The 25,564-nt window shown below is 39.8% G+C and overlaps 2 protein-coding genes across 3 annotated transcripts; one reads left to right on the top strand and one right to left on the bottom strand.

Annotated features, from left to right (window-relative positions):
• The first annotated feature begins 1,606 nt into the window (after nt 1–1,606).
• On the top strand, nt 1,607–15,581 carry hsf2 (heat shock transcription factor 2). 2 transcript variants are annotated; one of them, XM_030047269.1, is made up of 13 exons: nt 1,607–1,805; nt 3,115–3,223; nt 4,115–4,242; nt 4,554–4,678; nt 6,580–6,655; nt 6,803–6,864; nt 8,608–8,686; nt 9,108–9,241; nt 10,353–10,634; nt 11,838–11,940; nt 12,261–12,317; nt 12,670–12,736; nt 13,232–15,581. In XM_030047269.1, the coding sequence occupies exons 1-13, from the start codon at nt 1,713–1,715 to the stop codon at nt 13,561–13,563; spliced, it is 1,647 nt and encodes a 548-aa protein (XP_029903129.1). In that variant the 5' UTR covers nt 1,607–1,712; the 3' UTR covers nt 13,564–15,581. The 2 variants fall into 2 exon arrangements, with proteins under 2 accessions (XP_029903129.1, XP_029903130.1); XM_030047270.1 differs by lacking the exon at nt 12,261–12,317.
• A 340-nt stretch (nt 15,582–15,921) lies between these two features.
• Nucleotides 15,922–24,863, bottom strand: serinc1 (serine incorporator 1). Its single transcript, XM_030047110.1, has 10 exons — nt 24,714–24,863; nt 21,883–22,044; nt 20,838–21,031; nt 20,564–20,643; nt 20,090–20,227; nt 19,331–19,500; nt 18,918–19,008; nt 18,277–18,418; nt 17,871–18,095; nt 15,922–17,340 (listed from the first exon to the last, which is right to left on the bottom strand). The coding sequence occupies exons 1-10, from the start codon at nt 24,750–24,752 to the stop codon at nt 17,202–17,204; spliced, it is 1,380 nt and encodes a 459-aa protein (XP_029902970.1). The 5' UTR covers nt 24,753–24,863; the 3' UTR covers nt 15,922–17,201.
• Nucleotides 24,864–25,564: the final 701 nt, after the last annotated feature.

A 25,564-nucleotide genomic window follows, 5' to 3' on the forward strand; every position in this document is an offset into this window, starting at 1 on the left:
AGTTGAAGAGAGTGAAAAACATTCCTCCTGTTTCTTGACAAACTCAGCACCCTGAAAGCATTACACATCCCTGCTCCTCCTCTGCTGGACCAATTTGACCCTGGTTCTCCCAGTTTGCCATGATTTTTTTTTTTTTTTTCCAGGATCTTTTTGATTGGCTATCACACTTGCCCTTGACCTCCAGTCCTGTGGACATAATCCCTCCCAAATTTATTAAAGAAATAAGAGATTATGAGATATTGCTCCTTGGCTACTTACCATCATGAACCTCTCGCATGCCACTGTCTGTCTTTGACCCCTTGAAATCTGTGTTTCTCTAAAATTTCCTGTTATAGCTTCAAAGTTACTCAAAAAAAATATCACATACATATTCTGTATCTGCTGGTTTCATCACTTCACTGAAGCTATGAAAACCCAAAATGCCTGACCCTTTAAATGGAAACAGTAGATGTTTTTTATTTATTTATTTATTTATTTATTTATTTTTTGCATCATTTTAGGCACATGTCCCTGTAACTCAGCAGGACACATGTGGGATGTTTGAACACCAGGGGTGGAGACAGCCACCGTCCAGCCTCTTTAAAAGAAACCCTGACTTTTCCCTGCCTCAAAATTATACACCCATATCTAAATTTCCATTTATAGGCCCATATAAACTTACTGAAAAGTTGCTGCTAAAAAACTTTCAGAGACAGCTGAGGGAAACAGTATTTTTGATCCATTTCGGTCTTTTTGCAAACAGCATAGCACTGAAACTGTTCTTCTCAGGGAAGAAATTTTTTATTTTTTAAATTCTTGCTGACTGTGGACATTCACAGTTTATTAAACATTTTATATTGTAAATTTTCATCCAGTGATCCAATTAAATTCTTATTCCCATTCCATTTTCTTTGTATTTGATACACCTGGAACACCTTATTTGCTGGTTTGGCTGAATTTCTTTCTTTCCTTCTATTTTTATTTGTCTATTTATTTATTTATTTATTTATTTATTTATATATTTTCAATATTATTCTTTTTTATCAGGGTTTTGCTGATAATACTCAGTTGTGACTGTCTGTAACACTCTTGCATTACTTGCTGGCCACCATAAACAATCTTTAAGTTTTAGACGGGGTCTTAAAACCCATAACTTAAAAAAAAAAAAAAAAAAAAAAATCTTTATTTATTTTTCCTTATTATTTTTTCCTGTAGATGTTAATGTTCTTATTGTCTTTGCTTGAGCTCCTCTCTGTATAATTTGCTTGTTTTGTGTTGTTTTATTGTGTAGATTGTGTCTTTTCTCTATCCTACTGTAATTTCAAATTACTGTGTTTTGAAATGCGCTGCATACATAAATCTTTGTTATTTTTCTCGGTGTGTATCATTTCCCCTTGTTTTTATGTAACATTCCGCTGAGGATTACGCCATTTCTATGTCATTCCGCACTTTAAGTCGATGTGTTTTATTGTTTTTTTTCCTCCACATAAATTATAATAGTGCTCAATAAATAATAAGCTAAAGGAAACCTGTGAGTTTTTTTGTTTTCGTGGAACTCCACGTGAGGGCGCTTACGTAAGTTAATATTTGACCAATCCGTTACCGTCCTTTCTGTAACCGGAAGTAGTAAGGCATTTTCCTTAGAGAGGCAGACTTGATAGCTCTTCTTCCACAAAGCACAGCAAACACCACGTATTCTGGGATTAAAGAGTGTTCGCCGCCGTTTCGACGCGATGAAACACAACTCTAACGTCCCGGCTTTCCTCACCAAACTCTGGACGCTGGTCGAGGACGCAGATACCAATGAATTTATCTGCTGGAGTCAGGTATCGTCACTGTGGATCCCGTTAGCTAATTTGCGTTTCCTAGTACAGCGACGGATATCCATTTTTTTTTCTTACATTTTGCGTGGTCATTTTTGCCTCTTCGGTTAAGCTTATTGTTTAGTTTTAAGTCATTTACAGATAATATCAGAGGACTGCTGTTGAGAGTGAACGTAAATGAGTCAGAAATCCCGTTGCTGTACTAGGAAACGCAAACTTGGTAAACAAGGCAGCCGTTAACTGAAGCGACCAACTAGCTGGGGGGGTTAGCCTTAAGTTAGCAGGTGTAGCATCTCGCCACGCCACACAGGGATAAAAATACCAGCTAGCATAACATTACTCCCTGCTCACTTCACCAGCTGTATATACAAATGCTGTGCACACCAATGCTATGCTGTCAGCCATCACCAGCCAGAGTTAAACAAACACTTAGCCTGTTAGCCAGCCGTTTGTGCTCATTGTTTACCTTAATGCTAGTCAGAAGGCAGCCCTTTACCTATTAACATCACAAAGCGATAATTTTGCCTATCAAAAGAGCCATAACGAATACTTAATCAAAATAACTCTTGCTTATGTGTACAAATGGGACTTGTCAAGCAATATAGATGATATGGACAATACAAACGAAGCTATTTAGTATTACTGTGGTGTAAATTTCACACTCTTTTCATTCCCTTCCTTCTGGTAATCACACGGGACAATGCTATGTGTATCCACAAGTAGGGCTGAACGATATGGTTAACAAAAATCATGTTGCGATAAATTTGGCAGACAATGCAATTATGATGCAACTCTTGATTTTAGTAGGAATGGTAATTTATGCATTATGATTATCATTTTCACTGAAATTGCATTAAGATGATGATGATGCAGTTGTGTTTTTTGCTGGGGTCTCTACCAAACAATCATGTTCTCTTACAACTGGCAAATATAAATTGTAGGCCAGTGCATCTCTGTGGGCCATGATACTTAATTTTCAATGCTATTTTGTTACACATTTTATCTTTATCAAAAAATTGCAGCTCCTGCGATTTGGCTACTGCACTTGGCCGTATTGCGATTTTGATAATATTTTGATAAATTTTTCAGCCCCATCCATATGTTACAATTCTGTTCTTGCCATAAAAAAGAGGATTTTCCTTAAAACATTGCTTAGAGAAGGAATTATAGGCATATTGTCATAAGTTAGCCAAGTCTATATGTTTTTTGAGGCATGATACATTTTCACTTCACAGTTGTCTGTGCAGCACAGGGTTGATTGACACACCAGTGGTACGGCTATACTGATGTTGATCTTGTTGATGGTTTCCAGGAGGGCAACAGTTTCCTGGTGCTGGACGAGCAGCGCTTCGCGAAGGAGATTCTCCCCAAGTTCTTCAAGCACAACAACATGGCCAGCTTCATCAGGCAGCTCAATATGTGTATGTACCTTTGTATGACCACAGTCTCTGCTTATTGTAGCGTCATTGCAGTTTTGGAATGCCTCCAAGTTGATGGGTGGCAGCGTATACTTCATTTTGTGTCTGCTGGGTGTGTCTGTGGGCACACTTGTTCAAGGGCTCCTTGTTGGGTGATGACATACCAGCCGGGTGGAGTTTTGCCTCCTGGCAGCAGGCTAAAGGCCTAATGTGTCTGATCCAGTGGTGAAAATCAGCCAGTAACTTAAATGGAGTGCCACAGATTGCCCAGTTCAATGACCAAATGTATTAAGAGACACACACAAGGTCCATTCACCTTTACTCCCATGGTTGTTTTTGCCAAGTGCTCAGTTTTATCTAAACTAGATTAAATATACCTGATTAAATGACACTGCATCTCTGAAATCTTACAATGAGTAGAGTTCAGGATCAACTTAACATGGCCATCAATGAATGGCGTTATCATTTAGATTGCCTTGTTTCCCCCTAAACTCATGGAATGGGGTTTGCAATTTTTCCTGTTCCTGTTTTGGTGCTTGATGCCCTTTTCAGCTTTACTTGGTCAGTAAGCATGATTTGTGGTGCATGCAGACGCTCCTCAAAGTTGTAGTCTGCTGGCTTTGATGGGCTAAATTTAACTGTATTGCTCACTATCTGTCATCAGGGTTTAAGGGTTGGTTTGTTTCACACTTTACATCACTGATGTCCACCTATCACATGACATGGAGGGTGCTGTGTGCCTTAAACAACCACATTCTGTGTGTGGATTCTTTTTTGTGTGTGTCTTTGTGTCTGGTTTTGCATCTGCTTGTGTGCATGCATACATACATGTAGAAAGGTTTGTGTGTCTCCTGCTGTTATTTGACATGTTGCATATATGTTGTGTGTATGCAGATGGATTTCGTAAAGTGATGCACATCGACACGGGCATTGTGAAGCAGGAGAGAGATGGACCAGTAGAATTCCAGCATCCCTACTTCAAACATGGTCAGGATGACTTGTTGGAAAACATTAAGAGGAAGGTGAGCATGTGGATTCACCTGTCAGCCACTCAGACATAAATTAGAGTCTAGGGTTGGGCGACTGGTTAAAGTTAAAATTTAAGTTACTCAAGTCTAAGTTGAACAATGCAGATAAGATTCCCTGGTGATTTTTTTTTTTTTTTTTTTAAATCTATCTAAGTTACTTTCATATTTGGAAATTTAAAATAAAAGGTTTAGCCCCACCGGCAGGCAGGGTCAAGGATGGCCGTGTCCATCTGTCAGTCCGCCTGTTCTTCTGTCCAACTCCATGGTGATGTACCAATAAGATTACTGCTAATGCCTTTTTACAGGTCTCCAACGCCAGGCCAGAGGACAGTAAAATCAGACAGGAGGACCTGACCAAGATCCTAGCCAATGTCCAGAACGTCCACGGCAAACAAGAGAGCATGGACGCCAGGCTTGCAACACTGAAAAGGTTGGAGTAAAACTCAGAACCAAAAAAAAAACTCAGAACAAATATTAGAACCACCAACATTTGCTGAAACTCTGGACCAGATCATGTCCAAAAAAAAAAAAAAAAAAAAAAACAGACAACCTGGGTGTCCTGACATGAACCATCACAAATTCCATATACATGTACTGAATTACTAAAAAAAAAAAACAGTTTACAGTTTATTTGGATTTGGTTATAGATGTGTGCTAGCTTCTTTGTTATATACTTAAGTCATAATTTTGTATATGTTATACTTAAATTAGTATATCTTATATTTACCATGCATCCGGTCCTTTTTACAAAGTGGTCAATCCTGCTTTTGTGTTTACTGTCGCCACGGCAACATGAGCAGGTTGAGCCAAACAGCTAACAGTTGCTGAGCTTCATTGTCTGCAGCTTGGTCACCTTCCTGCAGGAGAACAGAGCCCATGTGCAGTTGTGCAGTCTTGTCCCGGCTGTGTGCAGTCTTGTCTTCTACCCGACAGAAACTTTATAGGCACTTTAAATTTGGACTGTATTAACACTGTTTTTAAAATAATTAATTAATGTTTGGTTTGCTTTCAGTGTCCTTGATTAGCTAGCTATTTGGCCTAAGTCTAAATAGTCAGTGATAGCTGAGTATAGTTAACTGTAATATGTTTGCAGTAAATGCTGCTGCTAAATAAGCTGTGAATGCATCTCACACACATCCATATGCAAAGCAACATGAATACTGTATAATAAACCAGATACCTCATCTGCTGCGTGTCCAGTTAACCAGCCAAATTAGCTAGCAAATTGAGCTCTAGGTGGATTTTTGTGCGTGCACTTTTCAACAATGGGTGTCATTCATGGACAGATGGACTGATTGTGATTTAAGTGCACGCCAGTTGACCAGCACAATCCCGCAGCTTATCCCCAACAGCTGCCCCAAGTATCCTTATGCCTTTATAAAAGGAACCAGTAGGAAGGCTTTGAATTGGAGAATCTCTGGGCCTAACAGTGAAAGTGCTTCCTAAAACAAGACAAAAACCTGCGCAGTATAGACAGAAACTCAGGACTCCCCATTCCAGTCACTCCCTCGCTCTCTGTCTCTCTCTCTTTCACCCTGTCTCTTTCACTGTCCTCTCTCTCCTGTGCTCTCCTACAAACACAGACATTAATTCTCTCCTTCCCAACAAAGTGCACAACATTAATTTGACATACAACTGGATTTCTCTATGCGTACAAATTACTGACAGTATGAGACAGATGGTATCATTTTACGACAAACGTGAACATGTGAATAAAAAGCGGTGGCTTTTTGCAGTAGTTACTTATTGGTGTTGACTGAAGGAATCAATCAATCAGCTCAGCTGTCAGCCCAGCAACACTTGTTGCCAAGTTGACTCAAACTGAGAATGCTGTCCATTGCATAAATATTCTGAATCTAAGTGGAGCCGTCTGATACTCGCCAAATAAATAGCCATGCTTGGTGTAAACTGTCTTCTTGGGCTTTGTGTGCACATTGACGGTTTTATGACTATGGCTGTCTTCCAGGTTTGACTAGTGATTCTGGCAGTAAGCAAAATGATTAGCTCCTCAAAGGACTGGTAGCATCTTGCTACCAGAATAATATTTATTCTTGACATGAAATACATCAGGAATTTCAAACACTTCTAAGCTGTTGTGAAGCACAAGTAGCCAAGAGGTTGCTATCCTTCAGTGTTTATTTAGAATATCACCAGTCCTCATTTTCAGTATTGATTCATGCTAGTTTAGAGGCCAAATGCTTCATTGCCAGACAAAAAGCTGTAAAATTGAGTAGATGAACCAGGTTTCACTTAAAAGGCCTGGGATTCAATTACAAGCAGCAGTGGAAATTGAAACTTTTCCATCTTAGCAGTTTTTGTTTTGTTTTCCAGGGAGAATGAAGCACTATGGAGGGAGATCTCAGATCTAAGACAGAAACATTCCCACCAACAACAACTCATTAAGAAGGTACGTTCGCACTATGATGGAAGAATCACTTAATCGCTGTTATGCTGTCTGACAGTGTATAATGTTCACACCACTGACATCAAGGCTTAAGGAAATTTACTGAACTGCATGGTTTGTTGAATGTAATATTCTCTTTCCTTTTTCCAGCTTATACATTTCATTGTCACATTGGTACAGAACAACCGCATCCTGAATTTAAAACGCAAAAGGTGAGTTCAGAAAGTATATGACACCCTACCATATATGTATGCTTGTATGCAAATTAGAGTGTAGGTCTACAAATTGGTTCAACCACACAATTTCTGCACTGATTTACATCAGTAATGCATTGATTATGAAATTGGCTACCAGTAATAATCCACAATTCCCTTTTTGCCATTACTGATTGTCTGACCACTGTTTCAGCTGCCCCATGATATCACAAAAACAGTTTAATGTAAAAATTATGAACAATTTTGACAGCTCACATATATTGATTTTTGTGTTGTGAAATACATATGCTGTTATAGTCTGTTGTGATATGAATATACATGATAAATAGCCTGTTTATTGTAATATCTAATAACCCTGTTTGGCTTAAAACAAGGATTTTTAATTCCTTATGGTCAGTGTAATCATTTAAACAGTTACATGTTACTGTTTATGCTTGTATACTTCTACTTGATGTGCTGTTGTCAGTAGGAAGTCTAGATCAAGGCTGTGGTGGTACTGAAGTTTCCATCCTGTGATTTTAGAGCAACATCATGTTACAGTAAGCGGTGTTACCATGAACCAGAAGGGGCTGGCAGTGCATCACTCATGCTCCTTTTTAGACTGAGAAAAAATTTCACCACCATCTGGGACTTGAGCTCAGTGTAAACAGGCTAGCCTGTCATCTTAGTCCCACATATCCAAACCTGCAACAGGCTCAGGCTGTGGCTGCGATTTGCAGAAGTCTAAAACGGTCACCCACTAATTTGTGACCTAGGGAGACACCGTGATACAGGACATGTTCCATATTTTAGGTAGGCAGATTTACTCTGAGTATAACTTTAACCTATGTAATATGATAATTTACTAACAAATTGGCATCTTTTGGATTGGACTCTGGCTTCTGTTCATAGTAGAGTTGCAATGAAAGCTCACCGAGGTGGAACATCAGAGAAGACGCTGTGTTTTAGTCAGGGTGGAATATTGTAACCCCAGTTACCCTAGAGGTGGGATATGCAGCCAGGGGTTGCTAATATAAACACTGTCACCCAATTATTTTAGTGTGTAGTGCCGGAGGGGGAAAAAAAAAAGCTGTGTATAACTCACTTTCTTGGTGTGCTTGGCATAAAAGTGGATGCAGTCAGTTCAAGAGAAAAGTTTTTTTTTTTTTTTTTTTTCATATGTGGATAACTGTAACGTGATTTAATCAGTAAGTCCTGACATTGACTTAAATTTATGGTGGTAAAATCTTGAATTACAGGTCCCTATGTCCTCTCCAGTGTTGGCTATGTAGTAATGTTTTGTGCTGTTACTATGTTATATGTATTGGTGTGTTTGTGTTTTATAAGCATTCAAATAACATCGCTTACATCCTTTAAACAGTTCAGTAAAGTAAAATGGGCTCTTATAATGGTGATCGTAGTAATGTCCTCTGTCCTGCAGAACATCTCATAATTCTGCAGGTCTGTGGTCATGGGATTATTGTTGCAACCCTAGTCCAAATAAAACTCATCACTTAAGTCAGCGATCAGATTGGAGATCATTTGATCACACTGTTGCTAAATCCATAATCAGAATCGGCTTTGAAGAAGCCCAGCCAATGCTGTAGTTACTGTAGATAATTCAGAATACACTGGTACACTTATCAATATTATTATTGATAAGTGTATATTATTATTATTATCAATGATATGCAAATCATATGACCTATGAAATTCACACGCAGTAAATATATATTGTCGTTATTGTCTCTTTTTTTCCAGGCCGCTCCTTATGAACACCAATGGGAAGAAGCCTAAATACATTCATCAGATCTATGATGACAAAGTGTGTGTGGAGCAGGTCTGTACATAAAACAGGAATAACACTGATTACATATGCCACAGAAACATGCAGACATATTCCTGATGTTATCAGTTTTGTTGGTTGCACTAATAAATGCTTGTGTGTGGAGTTATGTTTCTCTCCTGTAACACTACGCCAAGCAGGTTGACTTGTATGAGAAAGAGAAGTCTTTCCCAAAAGAACGCCTTGTGTTGTAAGAGCCTGCATCCTTTAATGTGGACTTGGCTTGGTGGGGAACAGATTTATTCTGCTTATTATTGGTTTCCAAGACCCTAGTGCAACAAATTTTACTTTTATTATGACATTGTTACTTGCTTTAAAATGAATGTTGTGGGTTACCTGTTTTGTTATGGCTTGTTTTTTCAGAAGGGAAACTTCTCTGTGAAGTTCAGACTTTGATTTGTTGTGTTCTTCCTAGTCATCTGTCAACAGTCTAAATAGTGTGAAGACTTCAGAGATATCGGATGATGTCATCATCTGCGATGTAACGGATGAGGATGCTGAGGTGATGGCTGAGATTACTGAATGTTCATCCAGGGTCCTTGACCAAGGGTAAGATTTCCAATACCTTAGCCGATGTTTTCACCCTGTTCTGCTCCTTTCAAACTGCTACAAATTTTTTTTCATCAGCTGGAAATATCCTGGATTGCTTCACAGCACAGAACACAACAGCTGTGGCAGATTTGAAATATTAAGTGTCTAAGCATGTGTGTAACTTGGTTAGCCACCACCACCTCAACCATGTATTTCCTGTAGGGCATGCTGACCTTGAAATGAGGAACTACTGACTATGCTTAAAGTGACATAAGATTTTCTGCATACCAATAATTACTTTTAAACATTTGAATTAGTTTGACCTTCTGTATTAAATTGTAGTTGTTAAAGTGTGTAAACGGTCTATTCAGCAAACCAGATGGCTAACCTATTTACAAATTTGATTTTCAACTTAGTTTTAGGGGCTGTGTTTCCACAGTTAATTCAAGCAGTACTGAGTGTGTTTTGTAAAGTAAAAATATTGTCTTGATACTGGTCTCTGGTTTCTGGTCTCTGACCATTCAGCTGTCCAGCAAAGTAAAAATGTCTTGGTTACTGGAACAATGGGTAGGTAACATTGCTGCAGAGCTCACTCACTAAAAAATAACACTTTGGAGGCTTGTAATAGCAGAGTTAAAGTGAGAAAGTCCATGACTGAAACCATCCCTAGCTGAAGAGGCAGAGCTAGATCTGCCAGACTGAAGCACTATTCAAGCCCTCATCTCATCTGATAGAATGCCAGGATGATAAAATAATCCTTGTTAAAATGGTGGATTTATATTGAAGAAAAGTACAAATCAACACACTGTGCTAGTGAACCTGCAGTTACTGTAACCAGTGCAGGGGGGAATATAATCTGAGGTTATGTTTTGATTGGTTTGCTCCAACTCTTTGTGTGAAAGTAGTTTACAATCTCCCAGCAAAACTGCTCCTTTCACCCAAGAAAGATCAGCTGATAGGCATCTCTGCATGGAAAGGGCTTCAGATCCCCACAATTCCATAAATTTTTTTTCTTCACCCAATTATGACGGTAAAAATAATTTAATAATTTTAATTGGAAATGACACGTTAGTTTCCTATCCCTTTAATGGCATGTTTTGTTTTTGTTTTTGTTTTTCCCGCGTCGCAGTGATGTAGAGATCGTGGAAGTGGAGCTGGACAGTTGCGCTCTCCTGCCAGCTGAGACAGAGGTCAGCACCACCTGCTCAGATGACATCAAACAGACTTTCCCCAGCCATTCAACAGAAGCAGAGGAGAGCCACAGTGCTTGTTTAGACAGCACTGTACCGACCAGCAGTGCCCTGCAGCTCAACAAGCCTTCAGGTCTGAGTCAGGAAGACCCTGTGAAGATGATGGACTCAATACTGAACGAGACCGGAGCCATATCTCAGAACATCAACCTGCTGGGGAAGTAAGTCGCATGTTAGACGACCTTCTGGCCATTTAATGGATTATATCAGATAGGAGAGGGAACCAGGATTTTTGAGAAGTTTATGCTGAAAACAGTAATATATCAAAATCTGTTAAACATCCCATACTTTGCACGTTGCATTGTTTAGACACCAATTTCCAAAGATACAAGGAGCGCTTCAGGTTTTCATAAAACAACCACCATGTGCTTGTAAAGGCTAGGAATTGCATTTTTAAAGAGCACTGATAAGAAATACTATTACCAGCGATATAGACAAGATGACCAATATTATGACGCTTTACAGCCACGAAAAGCACTTTGTTATATTTCCCTAGTTTTTATTTATGTCAGCTATGATGAAGGCATTAGCTGGTGCACCTCAGTGTTTTGTGTTATCTTAACCCCATCCAGTTAAAGGCTTTTTAACCTCAGAAGTCATTCGTGCCTAGTCTCAGATTTTATTGTTTATGCTTGGAGAACACTGTGGTGGTCTTGATTCTCGTGCAGCTTTCCAACCAATTTGATAATCTAATCATTGTTTCATTGCATTAACTATGTATATCTGGGGTGTCAAACTGGTGCCATGGAGGGCCGAGAGGCTGCAGGTTTTCATTCCAACTGAAAACTACACCAGGTGATTTCACTTTCACTGATCACCCCACCTCCAAGCAGAGAGAAGGGACTAATCAGTGAAATCTCCTGGTGGAGTTTTCAGTTGGAATGAAAACCTGCAGTCTCTCGGCCCTCCATGGCACCAGTTTGACACTCCTGATGTATATGAATAGTCTTGAATTTCGCCAACTCTGTCTGGCATGACTTATGTCTTTAGCATTGGTTATGGAGAAAGGTTGGCTACTGATAAAATAGCAGCTTAAAGCAGCTGTCTATGTCAGATGTATTTGATTTTTTTAGCTTTAACTGTGTGTGCTTTAAGAACAGCGCCCCCTCCTGTTTGTTCTGTGGAGCAGTGTCCCTTTGTTCTGTTAAGCAGCAAATTTCCCACTAGTCTAGAGGCACAAAATGTAAATTTTTGTAGAGCCTTCCATTATCAGCCTTTTTTGTTGATGGTAATAATGTTAATGTCTCAAAATGAATGTGTTAATGATTTATTGATGTCAAAACAATACACAAAGTACTTCTTACAACATAACAAGGATTTAGTAATTAGCAGTGGAATCTGGTCATAAATGTATGTCTCCTCAGGGTGGAGTTGATGGACTATCTGGACAGTATTGACTGTAGTCTGGAGGACTTCCAGGCCATGCTGTATGGCAAACAGTTCAGCATCGACCCCGATGCCCTTGAGGTAAGTACACACTGAACTTTGAAAAATACTTAGAGGTGATAAAGAATACCTTGCTGGGAATCAGGAGGAACGTAAATTTATAGAAGCTTTTCATGATAAAAACTGTTGAATTGATCTCCAGGAAACTGGTGTAATTAATACCTTCATAGAAAACATACCAAAAATATGAAATATATTCAGTATTAAATGATGTAACATCAATATAATATGTCATGTGTATTACGTATTTACACAGCCTCAAATTAATTGATTGTTTTCATTCATCCAACATCATTTTTTATTCCTGTTGTGATGATGTATGCCCTCCATCCTTCCCCCAGTTTTTCAGTTCAAATTTCCTCGTGAACTTACATGATGGCAGTGTCTGCTCCTCTCATGTGAGTCTTGTGTGTTGAGTAGGAATTTAGTGTGCTTTCCCCTATCAAGGCTTTGAAATGATGTTAGCAACAGATAGATGCAGAAGAGCTTCTCTCACAAGTGAACTATAGTTTATATAGTTGGGTTAAGCCAAGTTATCCCACACAGTAGATCAGTTTGTCTTAATGGACATTCCCATTAAAATTTATGTGATTGTGATTTTGTTTTAAGTTTTTTTTTTTTAAATGTATTAGAGGTTACAGGCAAGTTTTGTGTGTGTGTGTGTGTGTGTGTGTGTGTGTGTGTGTGTGTGTGTGTTTAATTTAAAAAAAATATATATTACTTAATATTTGTCTTTGGTTTATGTTCCAGGAGAGTATGGCATCCAAAGAAAACACAGCACAGCTAAACAGAGAAAGGACAGCAGATGACAACACGGGTGAGTCTGTACAGATAGGTGACCTTTAATACTAATTTAGGATTTTGCTATTTTAATTCATGTTATTTTTGAAACTTGGTTTCTGTCAAAAGCCATATGGCCCCTGGCAAAGGGTCAGAAAAGGCTTGTGAGCCATAGGTTCCTGACCACTGGTATAATGTCTGTAACAAAGTGAATCACATAGAGAGGGAACAAGAAAATGTATTTGAATCATACAGTAATTTAATTTGCCATATGAAATGCGTTTGACAGTATGGTTGGCTGCACTGTGCCTGGCAGAGCTCTGCGCTGTGCTCTCCTCTAGCTCAACAGCTTGAAGTGTTTGCCTGTGCTCATGTTTATATGTTGTTTGTTGTGTTCCCTGGTGTCTTGATAATATGTGTATGGTGTTTCTCTGCCATTTTGGCCAGGACTTCCTTGAAAGAGGTTTTTAATCTCAACAGGATGCTTTTTGCTTTATAAATAGAATTGTCTTGCCTCCTTCTCTGTGTTTAGATAAACAGTTGATCCAGTACACCTCCTGCCCCCTGCTGGCCTTCCTAGATGGTTGCACCCCAACTGCAGAGCTGGATATGGGCAGCGCTAGTAGCATGGCCCACTCCAGTGCTCCGCTCCATCCCTCCTCCACCTCCAGTGCCTCAGTCGGGGCTGAGCCCCCCTCAGAGCTGCTGGACGGTGACCTGGGGTCTACACAGCCCCCCCGCAGCTCCCTCATTCGATTGGAGCCGTTGACAGAGGCTGAGGCCAGCGAGGAGACACTCTTTTACCTGTGTGAACTGGGTCCTGAAGGGGCAGCGGCCGACTCCACACAGCTGGATGGGGTCTGAGCCCAGCACCACCAAGCCGGGAACTGGTTTAACAAGCTGCAGCCTCCCAGCGATGCTGATTTACAAGGAAGACCACCCAAATGCTCACATTTCACTCGTTTATTTGGCTCACACCACAATCGAAAAACGCCTAAGCTCTGTGGCACAGAGCCTTCATCTGCCTTTATCGGAGTGTTTGATGAAAGCTCTGTGCCAAAATGTGGATATGTTAATTATTCTCCACCTGTTTTGCCTGAGTTGTGTGTCTGTTAAGAAGCAGTGCTCACAGTTGTAAAAGGCAACAGGCTTATAAAAAGGCTGTCCAATCTGTACCATGCCGCTTGTCAGTCAGCATCTCTTCATTCCTGTGCTCTCAGGCAAAACAATAGGACATTGAAATGCATTTTCCAGGATCAGCACTGTATCTGTCGTTGACAAGACGTGCATCAGATTTGATCCTGGAACAGCATCAGCTAGGAGGCAACTTCATTTGACTTGTGTTAATGGACTGAATCTTTGTATATACCCATGAAAATCTATTTATTATGTTTTTTTGTTTGTTTATAATTTGCTACGATACTGTCCACAAAGCTGAGACTATTCATAAAAACAACATTCCTTTAGCGGTTGTTGTGTTCAGTGCTGGGCTCGGTTCCCTTTTCGTTCATTAACTGAGGAAGTGCATTTTGTGAAAGGAACCCAGATCTTACATGGGAACATTCTTGAAAACTGGGAGAAAAGAGGTGTAAATAAATCCCAATTAGTGACTGCACAATAAATCTAGCTCATGTTTTTCACATGCTCTAAGTTAAGTTAAGCTCTAATTTGTGTCATTATACAAGCATTTGTCTGGTTTATTGTCCTAAATTGTACCCTAATAACAATCATAATCATAATCGTAATTGTCGTCATTGTGCTCCTAAATGTCACGTAATGAAATTCATACTCTGTTTTGAGTATTGCATTTCCTGGAGCCGCTCTCCTTACAAATATCCAGACGATGAAGCTTGGTCCTTTTTGTTAAGGACAGTAATTCCTCTGAACATGAGAACACAATACTTTTTTAAATTATTTTAACAATTCTTGTAATAGAGGAATATGACTGGCTGGATGGGAACTGATTTCTGTCCTAACTGTGGAGGCCTGTGGTGCCACGTAGAGATTCAGAAAATCCTAAACAAGTGACCTTAGGTGAAAATAGCACAGTATTCCATGGAGGAAACCAGGGGGCGCTCTGCCTGTAGACTAGACACACACTGATCCCATCATTAGCTGCTAGCATTTTTAGTCAGTGGAAGTTTTCACACGTCATTGTACATGTACCCAAAACACTAATGGGCAACGGTAAAGGGGGCTTTACTGCTCTCACTTACCAGATCTTCCTATCAGTTTCTTTTACTTGAAGTTTCTGTGTTGAAATAACTTGAGTAAATTCTTAAAAATGTACATCCACCCACTTCACAAAATTGTAATGGTTTAGCTGTTGTTGGATAGATTGAAAAATTGCAGTCACACTTGTCCCAGTTTTCAAGAATCAGTGCTGTAACAAAATACAAGGAAACTAAAGTATGGAACACTTTTATGAATCACCTGAGCTGAAAGTGGGTTAACCGCAATCCCAGTTGATTCGTCCCTGCATTTCACAGTTCTCACAGCCTCCAGTGCTGCAACAGTGTAGATTATTTCACTGGTCCAATATGTATTTCCTGATGTTGAGATTATGGTGTTGAGTTTCTGTTACGGTATTTTCATGTAATATAAAGGGAACTGCACTGCTGCTTCTCTCTGGGAATCCATTTCTTTAGTTTAAAAGGATCACATGATGCTCCTTATTGTTCACCAACATAGAAGTGCCTGCATCATATTTCCGTTTATTCTTGTAGAATCACACTGTTTAGGACTTCAGATACTGTAGTAGTCTGGCGTGCATCGTTGCAGAGTTCACCGACATGACATTTCTGTGACCTGCCTTTATCCCTGTGAGCTTTCTGTCATTGTTGCAAGCCTTGCAATAACAATAAAGGAAATGCTGAAGTGTTCGTGCTTTATCTGCTTCTTTTTGCAGCTGTTGGCCTTTGAGTATGTGTGCAAGAGCTGCAACCCTTGCACAGTTTAAGCAAAGCTCGGTGAAGTGATGAAACACATCCATCAAAATAGCAGAAACTGAGACAATAACAGCTGAAGAAATACTGAGAAGTTTAAAATGTGTCTTTCTTAAATTTGCAGATACCCTGAGAAGACCAGCATATTTTGTGACACAGAATGAATCCAGTACAGATGTCAAAACTTTTCAATTTGAAATACCTCTTCTATCTTTAACTTCATGGCTCATCTACTGTATATAAACCATAATACATTATAATGCAGAACACACCCGGGTTCCCTTTTTTTTTTTATTATTTTATTACACGAGTTACAATGCACTTTTACATGTCAAAAGGCAAATTCTAGGGTCAAAGCAGGGGTAACAACAAATTTAGTATAATACATGTCTGGTCAGTCTGACAAATACTGACAATATATTGATGTTAAAAACTACAAAATAACTTATCCAGGAGTTTTCAAACTATCACCATTTAAGATCAAACTCCAACGCAAATCATAAACAACAAACACAAAACAGAAATTTAAATATGTAACCAGCGCAGCTTGACTCGGCTGAGGTGTACAGATTATTGCAAAATGGAAAAAAGCAACCATTTAACATAAAGAACAAGCAGCAGATACATGGAAGCAGATCACTATATCATGCAAAAGACTACATCCCAAGATGCTCATGCTTGTTGATGGTACTAGTCAGTGAACTACAAGTTGCTCTCCTAGTTTAATCTCTACTCCTAAATGCCACGGCTAGAATCATGCTGATACAACTGAAAGCAAGTCTGACAAGAGCAGTTAAAGCGTTTTTTCTCGTATTTTACATGTAACATTAATCCCTTCTAATAAATAATCCTGCAGTCATAAAAATCTCCGCTGCCTCCTTATTTGCTGCCCACAGATGCCACATCGATCAAAGCTCTAAACTGCAGACGGCTGCAGAACCAGCTACTGGTAATGTCACATCATGTTGCAAAGGAAAAAAGCATGCAGCTCTGTTTTTTGTTTAAAAAAAAAAAAAAAAAGGAAAATGAAGCAGACGAGGATGGTGGGATGGGCCATCCTCTGGGAATGCACACACAGTGTATTTACAGTGCTAACAGAATGGATCACCACTACAAGAGGCTGCTGACGATTCACAATTATATCCTACCGAATGATGAGGAGGGACTGAGCTGCATTCAGGCCTGTCAGACATTTCAGAGATGCTGCAGGTGGATTTAAACACTCTTGGTAATTCTCTCCATTATTCACTCCTGCTCCTTTCAACCTCAAACACTGCATTCTCCCCCCGAGCATGTTGAGCAGGAGGGCAGCAAGGATTCAACACAAAACTACAGAGAAGACTGCTCTCCAAATCTCCGGTGTTCCTGCCAAACATCCTGAAATGTTCCAGCAGCCCTGAACACAGCCCCAAATCCATCCAGCAGTAACAGCTGAGGGGTTAGTGAGAACAATGAGCCAGAATGAATTCACCTTTATCTACTGTATTGCTCACTTCACTTTTCTGAAACAAAAACGGGCAAAACAGCTAACAGAACTGTGCGCGGTGTGGAGATTTTTCAGTCAAAGTCTCTGTTGACCAGGACGAGTGGGGCAACCAGCGTCCAGACATAGAGGGCGATGCAGATCCAGCTGGAGGAGATCTTCACCCAGACTGACGGCCACTTGCTAGTCATTGTCTCATAGTTTGAGTCGGGGCTGGAAAAAGAGCAGAAACACCAGGGGGAAAAAAAAACGTCAAACAGCTTCTCTTCCTCACAAAATGCGCTTGACTGCCCTGCCTCCTCCAAACCTTCCTCTGAGCTGACCACAGGCTGCAGTGTAGCAAATTTCTCTTACATTTAATTTTGAAAGACAAGAATTGCTGTAAGAAGTCAGGACCACTTTAATCATAACCAAACTGTGCACAACCACTGAGATATGAATGCAGATAGTGTATATTGAATTTCATACAAATCCATTAAACTTGCATTCATGAGTTATGGAAAGTTTCTTAAAATTAGCCTGCCTTCACATTTTTAAAAGCATTTTTTTTTCCCAGCTTGGTCCAGATATGCTTTTACCTATTTGATTCTGATTGCTCAAAATTTGTAGGAGTGAAAATGTTTTTGACAAAATGCAAAACAGTGGATAATCTTCCCATCACGCAATGTGTTTTTTTTTTTACATGGTTAGATTTGTCTGGACCCACAGAATCCAGAAAATAGTAACTGTAGCCATGTACCTACCTGTACCAGTTGGTGAGAGTCATCATGATGTAGAGCGACGCCAGGAATAGCATGAAGTGGAAGAAGGAGTAGGAGTAGGTGACTCCGTCCTTCTCGTTGTCCACGGCTCGGTTCAGGCCGTCGCCCTCCTCAAAGCTGTCTGACTGAGGCCCGTCCTCAATCAGGGCAGACTCGTCGCTGGTCAGAGTCAGCTTGTTGACCTGGGCGTTGGACGAGTTACGGATACTGGCGGATGACAGAATCAGACAGAGAATCACAATAAACATGAGTTAGTACTATTCTGGTAATGCTATTAGATGTACACGGGTGATACGGTTATTTTCATTTTATACAAGTTTCTTCTCAACTTTGGCAGCTTTCATGTTTCTGAAGTAGACAGAGAGAGAAGTGAAACGTGCTCCCTCACCTGGAATAGAGGACACACATGAGGAAGAGGATCAATCCCACAATGCCCTGGGCATCCCACCACTGGACCACATGGTCCTGGCCGGCGGGACTTGTACTGTTCAGACCAATAATACCTAGAAGGCTCGGGTTGCATTTCCTGTCTGTGAAAGATATGCAGGAAGTGAGATATTGTAGTGCTTTTATTTCATGATTCATGAGTTATGTGGTAGCACAGCACTGTTTTAAGTTTGAGAGCTGAATAAATTATTTAATCCAAGCATCTCAAAATAGCAGAATATCCAATATGATGCATACTGATAGGAGGATGGGTGGATATTGAAGAAAATTTCATGTTGCTCAAACTTGTGTGGGAAGTGACAGTCAAATTTAGCATTTTGATGTGTGCTTGTAACACACACCCCTTGGGCATATGGGCATGCAGTGAAAATGCTCTAATACAGTGGTGAGGTGCATCATGCCAACAACCATTTTATGATAGCTGGTGCTGCTTGTTTCAAATGGTGGATATCTCACATTGGAACAAAACATTTCCTATCTACATTTTGTAAGGGATAAACAAATAGAAAGTACAGCTCAATTTGTTGACGTCTCACGTCCCACATCACTCAGAGATTATATGTTGCATAACTGGCCTCTTACCAGGCTCATTTGTCATGGCAGACCAGGTCAAGTACATGGTGTACAGGGTGACCAGGGAAGACTGCAGCAAGCCAGACCTGGGCTGAGACTCCTTCATACAGAAAACATCATGTTATTAGAACAAATGTAGCTGGTTTTCAGGGTTTTGTTGACTACAGAGCTCTTTATCACTTCTAATGATTCTGTCTTTTCCTAGCACTTTTAGGGACCCCAAAACGCAAGAAAATTTGTCCCGTCTATTTTCTAGGTGCTGTGACCTCCTGACTTCGTTAAAACTAGTTGCTTGTTTCAATGTTGCCTATATCAGAAGTGGCAGCTGTTCTATTGCTGTACTGTAAGTCACCCTGGACAAAAATTTCAGCTAACTGCCCAAAGTGGAAATGTTAAAGTCCCAGAGTTCAGCGGGTGTTAACCTGGATCTGAGGCAGGATGGACATAACAGAGGCTGCGACGCAGAGCAGCATGTTGACGCTGATGAAGGCCTTGTTCTCAGTGCAGCCGTCAGAGTGGGTGTAGTAGACATAGAACATGACCAGGGAAACCAGAGACAGCAGGTAGTTTACTGTGGTGGCTGACAACAAAGCTGTGGGGAGACAAAGGTGAAAAGGTAAATAGATCACTTTGGAAATTCAACAATGCATGTAAAAATAGCTACCATGATGTTTTTATAGGCTGTGTATCTCAAAAGTTCCAGCTTGGGTCAAATTCCAGCAAAATGCTGCAAGCCCGGCCAAAATGACTGAGTATCTGATCTGACTCTTCCAACATGAATGGACAGAAAAGAAACACATCTCGTGTTCTTCTCCTTGTCCTGTTTCTTGCTTTGTTTTGTTCTCATGTTTCCATTCTGAACAGCAGCTATTGTTGATAAAGTGTGACCGTTTGGGTTTTCTATATTTTGTTGATTGCACATTTTTCTTGATTTTACATGTGGATATATAGTTGCAAAGAAACAACTGTTTCTGACTGGGGACTGTAAACTAATGATAAGTACCATATTTTAATTCCCATCATTTTGCTGTCTCAATAAAAGTTGCTGCTTAAAGATTAGGGATGCTGTTTATGTACTTAAAAGAATACAGAATACTTTTGTTCTATTACTTACCAAGACTGAAATTATGATTGTCTCTTTTATAACCATTTTAACCCTCACCATAGCATTGTTACCTTACCTGCATACCAGCAGCGAGAGTTGCCCTCCTCCATCTTCTCAACCCAGGACTCATTCCAGGAATGGGCGAAGTCAATCAGTAAAACGAGCTGGATGAGGATGAAGCAGAAAGCCCCAGCCATGCCAATATAGAACCAAACTGTGGGAAGAAGACAGAGCACATTTCATTACAAAATCAGCATATCTGCAGGTTTCAGAGAGCCACATTTATGACACTTTAAAATCATAATAGGCTACTGGTAAATGGAACTGAATTAGACCGTTTTAAAGACCTATATAAATTCAATCTTCACTGAAGCAAAATCATCACTACACTTAAGTCTTCATTATGCATTCTATGCCTGCAAGCCTTATTTGCATTCTTTCTTTGTTTGGAGCTTTGACATGAACAGGACTTATCCTGTTCATGTCCAAGGCTGATTGTATTCATGTATATTCTATGAAATGTCACAGAGTAGACAAGAACCACAAGTACCAGTAGTGAAGGGACCCTCTGGGATAAAGAAAGCTCCAATGGTGATGGCAGCAGCTGCAGCAAATTTAAAGAACCAAAACCTGAAAGAGATGAAGAACAGAGGCATCAAATGTGATTCCCCAACTTTCTGGTTTAATATTATATAAGTAACATAATAACAACAATGACAACAGCATAAACTAAGCAAACAAAACAGTAGGAGTATTTTTTGTAGCTCTAAGTAAGGGACTGCTTCAGTAAAGTGGACCTGGATGTGGAGCGATGGTTCTCTTACCCATTGTGTAGTGCAGCCCGTGGGTCCTGGCTGCTCTTGACTTTGATCATGAGCAGAGAGAAGAGCAAGAAGAACATGGCCATGCCAAAGCAAACACGGTACACGGCCTTGTAGCCAACCAAAACATCACAGTTCACGTGACCCTCCACACCGGGAATAGATGAGCCCATCCCTCCTTCACAAAACCCTGGAATCTACGGGAGAAGACGGCAGAGAGTAAAAGATTTAGAGCTGCACCGAGCAACAATTTTGTACAGAAATACAGACATCTGATCACCCTAGGCCAAGAGATTGGACAGCAACTGAAAAGTGAGTCCTATCCTCACTAATTTTGTCACCCAATCTGCCTCAAAATTAAATGTACCTGTTGTGGTCACAGGTGAGAAATCTTCTTCACCTGTGACACTTTCCATGTGACGAAGCACCTGCCACTTTCCTCTACAGTGCAACAGAAACCCAAAATGCTGCCCCTGATGCCCCTACACCGTCATCATTGGGTTCTCCACGTTTTCTGTATTTGTCATCTGCATTTGTGGTTAAAAGATTGCTGCTACTCTTCAGAATTAGAAAGTGATATGGATAATTTCACAATAAGTTTTAATAACTTAAAAGGATTCAAAGCATTTAAATTCTCCCTCGAGCCTCTTGCGACATTTTTTTTTAAATATTAGCCACTAATACAGTAAACTACTGTGAAATCTGGGGAAGCTTTGAAGGTATTAAAAATTGGGTACTTCCCAATGTTAAGTGTTACAGGAAACAGTAATAGGATATGGCAAAGAAATAATGAATACATATTTTTATTTTTTAAGAGGTGGTAAATTATACAAAATATAAAATCATCAATATATATATACAATGTATGTGACTGTCATGTCATATTCCACAACAGAGGAATACGACAGCATGAGACCATATGTGAAAACTTAAGATATAAATACAGGTCCTGTAATCTTCCCCACCTTGTATTTTACTGTGCTCTCATATTCCTTTCCCTGTTATACTGTATATTCTATTAATACTTTACACTGGAAGCCAAGCATACCTTCTTGAGCTGCCCCTCCATGCCAGGCATCAACATGATGCAAGCAATGCCCACTCCCAGAAGTAAGAAGAAGGCATAGATGAGGCGAGTCACGGTGGAATTATTTCCACTGGGACAGCAGCGACACAACAGGCAGGGGGCGCTGCCACAGAGGCAGGGGATCTGCCAAGACAGGAGAAGGGAAACAATTCAAGAAAAGGTTACAGCTAGTCACCTGACCGAGAACAGAAGATCAATGAGAAACCAGTACAGCAGTATGACCTAAAAGGGGCAGGAGACTAATTTTTTTTCCATTCAACTTTACATAAACGTTGCACATTCCAGTACAAACACATTAACTACTGGATCAATGGCAAGACAGAATCTCTAAGCACATCATTTTACTGCAGAATTTGGCAGTGTTACAGTATGTAAGTTTGAGATTTAAACATAAAAAAACTTTAACCCACTAAATAGAGCACAGACCTCCACTAACACTATGCAACTGTCAAGACATGCCACTTCCAAATGTTTGATATTCACAAAAGGAGAATCATGCCTATTACCACACCCAACTTTATCGTCCCAACAATCAATGTTTAGGTGAATCAGTGCTTCCTTGCCTCATGATTTCATTATGTTTTATGAAACCCTTAGCAAGTAAGATGCACTTTTATTAGTTTCCACCAATTCTCATGCAAATTAATTCATAATATAAAGATATCCTGCTTAAAAAGAGGCAGACAAATGGCGCAGGCATTGGGTGCAAAAAAATAACCCACATCCTACTTAGCAGAGGCTGCCAGGACAGAAATCCTAGGCTGCTAGTTCAATTAGTTTGTTGCAATGGTTACAGCAGCGAAGAAGTGTCTGTCTTAACCTGAAACGCAGGAACATGCAATAAAACCAATAAAAACCTAAAAATCCTGGTAACCAAAGGCCTAACAAAATTATTGACTGGCAAACACAGAGACCACCAAATCCACATTTTTAACTGCTTAGAGATTTTGGCATGGCTTTTATCGGGTTCAGGTTAGGGTAAGGCCTTCTGTAGATAATTTAACTGCTTCAGAGCCATTTTCAGCTCTGTCTAAAACTGCTGGTCTGAAACTGTGGTGGTTCTCCATGCTTGTAGGTCCATGTTTCAGAACAAGAATCAACATTTAATGTCTGAGAGAGCTGAGGGTCTTAACAAAGTTAAAGGCAGACACAGAGTTGGCGACTATTTTCCTTGACAAGTAAGTTAACGTAATTTTGCAATAAGTAGCTAGGCCTACTTGATAAGGTTAGCATGAGCAGTTACTGTATGACTGAATAGCACCAGGAAGAGGTAACTGGTTATGTGACAGTCAGAGGGCTGATGAGATAGATAGATATTGCACTAAACCACATGATCTGTGCAGACGCCCAAAAAAAATATGAAAATCACTATTATCTCTGATCTCAAGTGGGAAAACAAAAGCTGGTAAAACCCAAACTCTGCTGGGACAATCTTTCTAATTATAGCATGCATCATAATAAGTAAAACATATGTAAATTAAGCAAAGTTAGAAGCAATAATAGCATGAATGCCTGCTGCTTTTCTGTGATTCACTTTGTACTTCATATTTGTTCACCTTATGATCACCAACTGGATGTCCAGGTTATAATAATATAACATAATACAATCTGTACGTTATAATAATATATTTTTATTGTAATAATGTGAAGTTTAATTAAGGCAACTGACTTTGGCATGACTGCGTAGAGATCAGAAAGAAAGAGAAGCCAAATCTGACTTAGGACTACCTTACATAAGGCAGAGGCCAACACTGGCAACAGCACTGTAAGCTGTCCTGTCTATAAAGGGAGTTAACTTGGCCCGTACAGCTTCACTGCTTTAATGGAGGAGACGTAATGCTTACCTCCATCTGAAAAATCATCTGAGGATAATGTGTTCACTGGAAAAGGAAAACACCCGGTGCAGCCAGTTCACTTCATTTTTAAGCATTTTTAGCTTCCCCTGATATTTCAAAGTTAATGCACCCTAATACACGAGAGTGAGCAGTGTGAATCAGTTTCATAAAAGTTAAATGAAGTGCTGCTTGGTGGGTGGCTGTTGAATTAACCAGAAAAGCTTGAGGAGTCACTGGATGTCTTCAGTGTACCTCCCTGTGGAGCAAAGCAGGCTGAATTATGCTTAGATTATAGTGACAGGCCTCTTCGTGGTCTAAATAATCGCTGCTCTGCTGATGTTTCCCCTCATGCAGATATTTATGGCAGCCTGTCAGTTTACCTTCCACTAAGTGACCCACATTTCGCAATAAGCACTTCTGTAGCAGCGGATATTTGATTCTGTTTTCAAGGCGGCGGTGTTGCAACACAGTGTGCAGCCTTATCTAAAAAATCACTGCCATCCACAGCGTGTTTACCACACTCAGACACAGACTTACCTGGCTGTCTAACATGACAAATAAACCAAAGTAACGTTGACTAATCTCGTTTTAGGCCTTTTTTTTTTATTAGCTAACAAAAAAGGTCAGTTAACCAAACGAAGCTAGCGAGGTCCGACATATTCGCCCTTTGTTTTTCCATCAGTCACAAACAGACGTAACTACAGTTGTAACTAGATAACAAAAACAATATTTTTCTTTATTATCATAATCCTGCTTCGTCATTCTAGACCGTGACAGGTTAAATGGAGGTGATGGCTGCTTACAGACACACTGCGCCATAGGGAACCACCCCGGCCTGCCGCTTTGTGTTTTGTTGCGCAGTCATGACAGCACGGGCGAGCACGACACAGCTTCGTAAAAACACCAAATATTAACTTTTGTCATCGGTTTCGACGTCAATAATATGATTTGACTCACCCAACTCGCCATGGAGCACAGTCCGAGAACGGCTCCCATGATAGGCTGCGGTGCTTTGCTTCCCTAGTCGAAGAAGATGGATGGTGCTTCACTGTCTGGCGTCTGTTGTTTACAAAAGACACTCGCTTCCGTTTCTGCTGACTGGCCTGACGTCACGTCCGGGGATATCCTAAACATTTGACGTATTAAACTCTCGAGGAGGACGAAATGAATCTTGTGTGTCACTGATGCTTATCGAAAATAAATTTAATTTATGGAGACCGAGGGGTTTGTCTCTGGAGGCTAGGAGTCTTTAATACAACGTAAGTCTCTCCATAATGTCATATGGTTTTTCAGCTCTAGAGGGCGCCAAAGCCACGCACTTGGATATTTTATTTTTATTTATTTATTTATTTTTGAAAAATAAACACCTAGGAATAACAAGAAACGGTATTAATCTTGATTGATAAAACTATTTTAAAAAATTATCTGGATAAAATGGTATAGATATGATCTTTACCAATGACAATATCCTTCGCAACTGTTTTTTTTTTTTATTTATTTATTTTTTTTTAATTAATTTATTTTCATTTATAGTGGCCTTAATGTCTTATTAGAATGTTATTTTGTAGGAGGCAAGTTTCCCGTTACATTATCCTCATCAGATAATGAGAAAACAAGAAACTAGTTTTGGAGGCCTTGTAGAGCAGTTATACTTTCTTTTGATTAAAAATTAGTTCCTGTTATGATCTCTTTTCTGGAATGAAATTAATTGCAATACATCAACTTTAACCATATTCTAAAGTTAGGTTTACTTGTTGTTGTTTTGATAAAGCGTTTTGGCAGTATAGCCTCAGACTCTCAAGGCTGAA

The sequence above is a fragment of the Myripristis murdjan genome, chromosome 24 (genome assembly GCF_902150065.1).
Source record: "Myripristis murdjan chromosome 24, fMyrMur1.1, whole genome shotgun sequence".
In the NCBI taxonomy this organism is placed as follows: domain Eukaryota; kingdom Metazoa; phylum Chordata; class Actinopteri; order Holocentriformes; family Holocentridae; genus Myripristis; species Myripristis murdjan.